This window comes from Thunnus maccoyii, chromosome 4 (genome assembly GCF_910596095.1).
Source record: "Thunnus maccoyii chromosome 4, fThuMac1.1, whole genome shotgun sequence".
Taxonomy (NCBI): Eukaryota; Metazoa; Chordata; class Actinopteri; order Scombriformes; family Scombridae; genus Thunnus; species Thunnus maccoyii.
The window spans coordinates 15,541,549-15,551,750 of record NC_056536.1 but is presented as its reverse complement, the minus strand read 5'-3'; the positions used below and the strand labels follow the sequence as shown (position 1 = coordinate 15,551,750).

Below are 10,202 nucleotides of genomic sequence, written 5' to 3'. Positions count from 1 at the left end.
GTATGAAATCAATGCAGACTTGATGCAAACATTAAAATAGAATCATAAGATTTAATGTATTGAGCAAATGTAAAAACCCTCAACCTGCAAAATCCTTGTTACTCAAATAAAAAGCCAGTTTATCCAAATTGCAAAAAAACATATTCCCTCACTTACCTCTAGTGGTATCTAGGCATGGAGATATGTTTTGGTTTTGCTTGACAATATCTTAATATATCAGTCTATTAGATTTCTGCATTCATCTCAACATGATGAAGGTGCTAACAGCATTGACAAATGAGATTTCATTTCTGTATTTAATATATATCAGTGTTTAAATGTTCCAGTGTTAATCACCCAGGTAATTTTTAACTGCAGCTGCACTCCACTACTACTGATGACGTGACCTGTTAAGAAATAAACAAAATCACACTATTCAGTATGCAGCTATGCAAAGTAGTAAAAAGCAACAGATTACAATTGAGAAATACTGTTATTAACCACAAACTAAACTATGAAATCTGTTCTATAGATTATTGTGAGTAATAAGGTCCTATATCTGGAAAGACGAATAAATAATATGAATCCAAAACTGTCCGCTTGTCTGTACCTTTAAGGGGGAAATGAGAAAATGGGTGAACTATCTCTTTAAATATTTAAAAGCTTTAATGCATCTAGTGAAGTGAAAAGTCATCAAACTGTAAAACCCACCTGTCACACAAATATTCAATGTGGTCCAATAACTTTTGTTGCCATTTTGTGGGATTAAATTTTTGACGTGGAAACGATCTGAACATTTCTCTGTAAATTTCATAACCAGTAAATCTTTCCTCAAGTCAACAGTTAATATCAATACTGCGTTTGTGAGACATTTGAGAGACAGAATAAGAGCATCTTCTTGTCATCTTGTCACCCTGCTTTTATCTGACCAATCAGTCTCCCACATTCAGCTTTGGTAGGAGAGTGTGTCTGCTTTTGTATGAACACATGGCGTCTGCTTTCATATTCATGCAGCCTCACCCCCTTGCCCTTCATCGCCACAGTGTGCTCCACAATACATCCCTGAACATCAAAACGTTCCTCGTGAACAACAACAATAATGATGATCACACTGAGCTGAGGTGTGTGTGTGTGTGTGTGAGTGAGTGAGTGAGAGAGAGTGAGAGAGTAGTGTCTCTTTGCGTGTGAAAGACAGAGGGGAGGGGGAGATGGAGGCAGCCGAGCAGTAATTAGTGTCGCCTGTCATCCCAAATCTCCATGGAGATGTGTTCTGTATGCCATCTACACCTTCGGTACATAATCATGGAGGCACAGGAGAGCAGGAGGCACGGCTGTGACTGCCGTTACACCACTTTGAGCAAACACAAGATCAACCAGACTACACTTGTTGTCACCACTATAAATAGCGGTACAGTAGATAAAACAGCAGCAACGCTTTACGGCCGCAAACTGTGCAGCTAATGGAAAAAAATGCTGCAAGCTGTGAATGAAAATAAAAACAGAATGCATATAAATGACAAGATTTTATCTTCAACACCAGAGGGGGGAAATGGATTTTTATTTGTATTTCTGCATAGAAACACATGCCTACATGACATAACATCACACATGCACGCACACACATACATACACACACGCACGCACGCACACACACACACACACACACACACACACACACACACCATATGACATCCGACAGGGGTTACAATCCATCACAGTCACCTACAGTAGACGATCTCTAATGGGAAAATATGAAACTGATGTGCTTCTCTGTCACATTTGAGTATATACAACAAGGAAAAACAGTAAATGAGGCTAAAAAGGTGAATTATCAAAATAATAATCTTTCATTATTGGTTAACAGCTATTTCATGATGCATAAGCATGTCATATACACAGGAGAGAGGAAGGAATGATCCAGAATATTGTACTGTGCTACATACTGTACGTACAACTGTGCTTATACATAATTACACACCTCCGGGTCAGCATAGAAATGAGCTGGAGGCTAATGAAGATGAAATGAACCTTCCCTTTTGTTTATTAAACATAAGGCCACTATGGTAGACCATGAGGAATATATCATAAGTCACAAGTGAAAGAAACCGCACTCCTCTTCCTCCTCGCTCTGTGGAAACATGTAACGGGGGTTTCTACAGAACCGACACAACCAGAAGTGTTAAGGAACAAATCTAATTACATCACTGCACATATTTAAGCTCCATTACTCAACGTGAGGCACAAGTGGAACTAATGGCATTGTACTGTACGTATTCTTTACGAATGATGGTAATGAAAGTCTACCACGTAATCTAATAGAGTTGATCCTGACTCAACCAGTAATGATGCATCAATTGTATACGGCTAATGTAACAGACAGACAATACTGCTCCATTGATTTTTTTTTTTTCTCTCTTTTGTTAAATTCTCTTATTGTACAAGGATTTACAAACAGTGTGTTGCCTGAGCAGCATTCATACCACGCTGTGTCTTGACAAAGTATCTGCATGTTGTCCCTGTGGTCAGTGTTAAAAAGCAGTGGCACGACAGAAGGCAGAGACCGGATGAAGAACAAAGAACTCTGGGTCTGTTTTGTTGAGGATCAAACTATGATTTTCAAGTTTTCATCTAATCCTAGTTCACAGTAACAGTTAGGCTGTACAATCCCATATTCACAAGTGTTTTGGGTGTTCTTACTCAACAACATTCATGGACACAAGACGTTTATCCAAATGACGATGAAGTGTCTTTTGAGTCCCAAAAAGAACTATAACAGACTGTTTCTGTACATATTACTCCAAACATGGAAAAAAGAAAAACAGAATCAGGCTAACAAATGTTATATCTGATGAGCAAAATTGTCGCTATGTCATTATAACAGTCACTTCAGATTAAGACAAGCTATGACATGTCCACTAAATGAGCATAATAACTGTAGTCCGTTTTCAAGGTACATCATACAATGCTAGATCATGCAGTACATATAAAATGCTTCGTAACATGTTAATGAGTGCACATATGGGAAATCTGCAATACATCTGATATTCTACCACAGGGTTTTAGATGTGTGACAGAGACAACAACAAAAACAATCTCATCCTGAATAAAAAGGAATCCCGTCTACAGTTCATTCAGGAAGGAAAAGCAGGGACCAGAGCCGCAGCTCCGCACAGCATGTACTCCGCCGCCAGTTCATGCTCTTTCCTCTTTTCGTAGCCAATCAGCATCAGGTCAGAGTGGTGACCTCTGGCTGAGCGTAGTTTCCAGTGGCAGCGAGGATGTCTTTACAGCTCTCTGTTAGCAAACATAAAGGACAGAAACACAATGACACACTGTGACTTAAGATATGAGCATGAAACACCTAGAAAATAAACTGGGAGTGAAGTTATTTTTAATGTAGTCTAATATTCTCTGTTGAATATTAGACTACAATGTGAAAAATGTCAATTGCAAGTTTCACAAAGATGTCAAATTTACAATAATATAAAAAAAAGAAAAACTGAAAATCCAAAAATTTGATAAGCTGTAACTAGTGCACATTTGACATTTTTGCTTGATAAAATGACTTAAATGATTCATTGTTTATCAAAATTGTTGATCATTTCCTGTTGATCAACTAATATTTCAGCTGTACTCCACAGATTTGAACCTCAGATGCCAGCAGGAGGATTTCACTATGACCACCCATGCTGTTAATGGAAACCTATTAGTGGCAATCGTCCAGAGGAGTCATTTGGGAATATGAAGCCTCATCCGAGCTGAGAAGCCTTTTCTCTGTTCATCTTGCTGCTCCGCCTGCTGCTCTGTCTTAGCAGCGCTGCAACGGTTTTTTGCCACACCATTATGTGCTCATTGTAAGGAAACAAGCTGGCAGTTGTCACATCGCAGACACAATGTGCTTTCAACCAGGACGGTGTTTGCTTTTGTATGTATAAACTGTGACAGCGAGTGCAAACACTGTCACACACTCCCTGTGACGACCTTAATCGCTTCAAATCCAGCAGCATTTTGTTCCAACTGCAGGGCGGATGACCATTTCCTGTCACCGATAACCATCTGAGCATCTTCAGACCTGCTGCATCCATCTGTCCGTTTCCTGCCATACTGCTCTGGTGAAATATTATCCATACCTTATATCCTGTAACCCTGGAATTAACCTAGCACCATCCCCTATGGGCATCACTCTGAAGAGCAGATCCGCTCTGACATAATCTGTCTCCATCTAACCAACTCCAAATGGCTGTAGCTTTTTGCATGTTGGACAAAAACAAGGGTTTCTGATTTTGAATCCCGGCACGATTATTTTTAACATGGTTAGGAAACAGTGAAAGTCCACTTGAACCCTTTTTGCAGGTAATGTGCACTAAAATGTGTTGTGTATGTGTGATATTTGCCTGTAATAGACTGGGATGTCATTATCCACATACTCACCAGACACAGAGCTCGGGATTGAATTACCCCCCTCCTCTCTCTTTCAAAGATTAGTTTTGAGGTGTTCTGGCTTTGCTCAGCTTTCCATTGTTTTTTTTTCTGCGATCAGAAGAAGGCTCGCTCAACAATTTAATGAGCTGACCAGATCATTTAGCGTGTTATTAGAGAAATCTGCGTGAAAGCAAGCTGGGGACGAGTTGTGTTTTTTCTGTGTTTATGTATTTCCCACTGTGATTGTAAGGCTGTAAATCTTCTATTGATAGATGATTTATTCCCCAGAGCATCACTACATGTCCACAAACATCCCTTCTTCTCATTTATCTGACATATAATTTTTTGCATGTGACAATATGCCATGGACCTACACCAATCTCCAACACTCAACACATTCAGGGATTAAAGAGGCTTTCAGGAAACATGTTCAAATACAATTTACCTGTAATAGGCTGTCGAAAAAAGCGGGTGTATATACTCTCATAGGAGCTAAACTACAGTAAGTGCCCCATTTGTGTGTTGTTTTTTCCTCTGCAGTGATGTGCTAATGAGCTTTTGAAGAAAAATGTGTCTCTGCAAAGTGCAGTTTTGCAGGAAAACACCTTCAATGTCGTCGGGCTGTTTGGAGACAAGTCAGGATGTTGACTGGCTGGGATGTGTGTTCAGGATGTCAGGACTGGATCCATGGCTGCCAAATATAGAGCCTCTTCTCACAAGGGGCTTTCGGGTAGTTTGGAAAGCTCAGACATGAGATCCAGCAGCCATTCAAGCAGAGAGAGATGGCAAGCTGACAGCGGATGTCAATTCAGTGAATAACAGGAACATCTCCCTCTCCTCTGCAGCCATGTTATCAATTTCAGACAACTCCTAGAAAAGTCAAAATTACAGAATATTGGTGTTGCACGTTGAAAATGTGCAGCTGAAGTAAGTAATCACTGAGACAGTCTGTCGGTTAAAGGTGTATTGATGCAATCTGGGTCTCACAAGATGATCGATTGAATCCAATTACGTTGCAAATGCTTGCACTTGAACCTGAACTTATGTACTTGAGTGTGTGGAGCATTCCTTACATATTTAGACACAACAGGTTGTTTGGTACATTGTGTTTCTAGCAACCCTACGCTCTGTGAAGGCGATTATTCAAGAAAGGCTCTTTCACTAAGCGCACACAGACAGATAGATGATGCAATTAGTACTACAAAGCGCTTCCATTGATTTTCTTTTGAACTCTCTGGTGAATAATGACTGAAATCTGCCTTTGGCCAGTTGGACGCTGCAAGAAAGATGATAGAGCTTAAGAATGGAAGTGGGTATATACTGGAGTTTTTCCCACTTTTTAATGAACAAAGTCAAGTCTATTTACACAACTCCACCATACAAAACAAAATGTAGCATTTCTTGTTTAAATTTTGTTTCTGAAGTTGAGTGGGTATGCTGTAAAATTAAACACTCCTGAAATCCATTTTATCAACACTCTGACGCCTCTTCATGGTCCCCATGAAACTAATCTTTTTAACTTCTCATTTAGTGCTGTCATCAAAATTTCTACCTGTAACTTTTGTTCATGATAACAGCTGCTAACAGCATCTAGCTAACAACATGATATTTCCTCTGTCATTTCACGACCCTGCGGCCAAACCTTCATTTCTTGCCCCATTACCGGTAAGGATCTAAGAATAGCTAAATTTTCTCTCAATTTTTCAACCATCCATCAACTCTGTTTTCTGGTGTGCAATTACAGCGTGGGCTGCAAGCCTGGCTGTGGACTTTTAGTCATGTTAAGCCACCTGACAGCTGAAAATGGAACAAAATTATAAATACTGTATGAAGTCCAAGGTTCTTCATACAGTATTTATAAAAGTAAAATCCTCACTGTGACGAATCACCTGTGCACTGTAACTATTAAATCCTCCATCAGAGACGTGACGAGAGCTTTAGTTCAAGGAGTAGTTGGACATTTTGGGACATATGCTTATTCACTTTCTTGCCAGGTTCAATGTAGAGCTGCAACAATTAATAGATTAGTTGCCAACTATCACATTAATCATCAACTATTTTCATAATCGATTAATTGTTTGGAGTTATTTTTTCAGAAAAAAAGTCCAAATACTCTGATACCTGCTTCTCAAACGTTGATATTTTGGTTTCTTCTATGACAGTAAACTGAATATCTTTGGGTTGTGGAAAAAACAAGACATTTAAGGACGTCACCTTGGGCTCTGGGAAACAGTGATCTACAGCTTTCACCATTTTCTGACATTTTATGGACCAAACAACTAATCGATTAATTGAGAAAATAATTGTCAGATGAATCGATAATGAAAATAATCATTAGCTGCAGCCCTAGTTCAATGATTGATACTACTCCCATGTCTGTACGCTAAATATGAAACTACAGCCAGGAGATCTGATAATATGTGAGGTTTGAAGGTGCTGGAGGCAGACTGACAGAGCCAGGCTAGCTGATTCCAGTCTTTATGCTAAGCTAAGCTAACTGTCTCCCGGTCGTGAGGGACGCATCAATCTTCTCATCTCACTTCCCCTGACTTCCAGTCATTGTATCCAGCTAGTAACCAGATAGCTTCTTATTTAGCATGCATGAAGTGGTATTGATCTTCTCATAAAACTGTCATAAAATGATAATAACTCTCAGGAACCTGTTGGATGAGGGACTCAAACGTGGTCTTGATTTGTAGGATTTTCTTTAAAACACTGTTGAATTCCCAGAGAGCACAAATGGAGGAAACACGATACCTGACGACTAAATTTTAACCAAAGTTGAATATGTCAGAGAGCTGAAACCACAGTACGGCTACAACACAGCAAACATACAGTGAAATGTGCAACGCTACCAGCAGTAAAAGCGTACATTCAATTACGTGCTGGTATCTATGTGACCTACCAGTATGAACGTTAGGGTCTCCAGAGGTTAGGAGGAAGCAGGTGGCCTCTTTCTTAGTCTTGTCTCGCCCTCGGGAGCACCGCAGGGACCACTTTTCACTGGGGGACAGCGGCTGGGTCAGGCTGCAGCCTTCCTCCTCTGAAAGGGCCACATTTGCATCTCCGTTCTGTTTGGAGTCTGACAGGAAGAGAAAAACACACAGAAACGTAAATGCCAAAGCTTTTACTGAGACTCCCCTGAGGGCCCAGACAAAGCCAGATGTATATTGCATAAAATCGGTATTTTTCTGTGATAAAATCCAATTTAACAGAGATGTTATGATGAGTAATTTAATCCCGGTGTGTTACTGTCTTTATGACTGTGCGCGGTTCATCTGTCAGGCAAACTGAAAAGCCTCAAGAACTACGTATAAGACTAGAAATAGAATGGCTGTTTATGTTATCATTTGGCTCAAAGCCACTCTAATATTTATCATGTGTGTCCTAAAAAGAATGAATGCACCGATTAAATGCAGTAATTAAACAAAACAATCTTTCTAAATTTAAAAAAAAACTAATGAATAAATATAATAAACTGTAACATTAGTGTCAGTAGTCAGTTCACCCAAACTGGGGAAAAAAGCATTTTCCTGCACACCTATAGTGTTATTTAGCCATGCAGATAGTATTAATTTATTTTTTTTTGTGATATAAATCTTATCATATATCATATATAACCCCCCTTTTACTCTGATAATTCACAGAACATGCTAACAGTTTTCATTAGGAACAATTATTTGGTACAAAGTAGCTCACAGTGAGTTCTGTGTATTATTCAGAATAACTGATACACTGTAATGAAAAACTGAATTTTTTTCAATGCTTTGAGCAGCACAAACAAACCCCCATTCACCTCCACTGTATTGGATTAGCAGCAATTAAAACTTAAGCAAATAAAAGCCAAACTATCTGCATGGCTAGATACCACAAAAGGTAAATGATACAATGTCTTTATGTAATTTGGGTGAAATGACCCTTTAATAATGAATGGCAGCCTGACCTGAGCGGTTCCTGGCGACACTCTCCTCAGCAGCCAGCGGGCACGTGTCGCTCTGAGTGCTGTCTCTGTGTGAGTTTGTATCTGACTTCCCAAACGAGGCTGAGTCAGTCGGAGCATCTGGGTTCGGGTTGTGCTTCTTCTTCTTTTTCGGCAGCTTCTGTTTGGCCATAGCCAGCGAGTAGTACATCCCAAAGTTATTGACGATGACAGGCACCGGCATGGCGATGGTCAGGACCCCGGCCAGAGCACACAGCGCCCCCACCATCATGCCCAGCCACGTCTGTGGGTACATGTCTCCGTAGCCTAGCGTTGTCATGGTGACCACCGCCCACCAGAAGCTGATGGGGATGTTCTTGAAGTGTGTGTGGTTGGAGCCTGTGGGGTCGTCTGGACTGGCTCCGATGCGCTCAGCGTAGTATATCATGGTGGCGAAGATGAGTACACCCAGTGCCAAGAAGATGATGAGCAGGAGGAACTCATTGACGCTGGCCTTCAGCGTGTGTCCCAGCACGCGCAGGCCTACAAAGTGCCGCGTCAGCTTGAAGATCCGGAGGATTCGAACAAACCGCACCACACGGAGGAAACCCAGCACGTCACTGGCAGCTTTGGATGACAGGCTGCTCAGGCCCATTTCCAGGTAGAATGGCAGAATGGCCACAAAGTCAATAATGTTGAGTGAGTTCTTGATGAAGACCACCTTGTCTGGGCAGCAGACGATACGCACCAGGAACTCAAATGTGAACCAGATCACACAGACGCCCTCCACCATGGTGAGGATGGGCTTTGTCACCATCTCCTTCCTCTCAAATTCTTTTGTGACGTTGCCCATGACAACCAGCTCTGTCCGGTTCTGCAGTTCGTTGAAGGCTTCGTGGGTCTCCAGGCAGAAGGTGGTGATGGACACCAGGATGAAAAAGAGGGAGGCGAGTGCCACTCCCTGGACGAGACAGACCAAACAATTAATCATCACAATTTTATGGCTACCCACAATTAATAAGCAATCAATACTGTTGCTTTGTGCAAGAGCTTCCATTAAAGTCTTTGCTTACATCAAATGTGCCTCCTGTGAACCATTTTTCCATCCATGCCATGTATAATTTATATTATAAGATTTATTTTTATCCGCAAACTTAACAGTGTCAAAATACCACAAATAAAAAGACGTGGATGTGCCAATCAAGTCTGTAAAGCGGCACGTTTTGAGGGATTCATTTCTGGCGGAAGCAGTGAATGTCATTTGATTGACAGTTAGCAAAGACTAAAATAATGAACACTGATAAGAGAACACTTAACTCAGGCACAAAGAAATATGATAAGACACAATATTTGACAACATCAAAGTAAGAATGTAAGTTTTTTGTGATGGATTTGTGTTTGTGAAGTACAAGAATGAATGGCAGTAAAAAGCTTCATCTGAAGGGGAGAAAACGAGCCTTGAAATGTCCAACTAGGCTGACTGTGTGCAGAGACCAGCAGGAATAATACAAAGGAGAAGGACGAGCCAGACCACTATGACATACCTTAAAAGATACTGTGTTTTTCTTAAAATTGGAGCAGCAGGAGGCCCCAGTGGAAATGAAAAATATAAACCTTAAACGTTCGTTAACTGATTTTTTGGACACTTGTGGGCAGTGGAAACAAGTCATGAACACAACACTGACAAATCATCACTTTTTAAGTGGATATGCTGAAGTTGTTAGCAAACAGTTGCTTCATTACACATCCAGCATTTACAGAGCAACATAATCATTTGAAGTCGTGTTCCTGTCCACCTGGTGAATCTCAGTCCAATATTCACTCTCTTTTAGCTCTGTTTTTGGTCTCTATCCACTCCTAAGGGAAATACGTGGCTCTTTAG

General features: G+C 40.6%; 1 protein-coding gene across 1 annotated transcript in view; it reads right to left on the bottom strand.

Moving 5' to 3' along the window:
• Positions 1 to 1,614: 1,614 nt before the first annotated feature.
• kcnc4 (potassium voltage-gated channel, Shaw-related subfamily, member 4) overlaps positions 1,615 to 10,202 on the bottom strand; it is a 27,414-nt gene continuing 18,826 nt past the window's right edge. The window contains exons 2-4 of the mRNA XM_042407830.1: positions 8,345 to 9,281; positions 7,307 to 7,483; positions 1,615 to 3,273 (exon numbers count right to left, since the gene is read on the bottom strand). Coding sequence (XP_042263764.1) covers positions 3,206 to 3,273; positions 7,307 to 7,483; positions 8,345 to 9,281 — 1,182 coding nt within the window. The 3' untranslated portion in view covers positions 1,615 to 3,205. The remainder of the gene's footprint in view (positions 3,274 to 7,306; positions 7,484 to 8,344; positions 9,282 to 10,202) is intronic.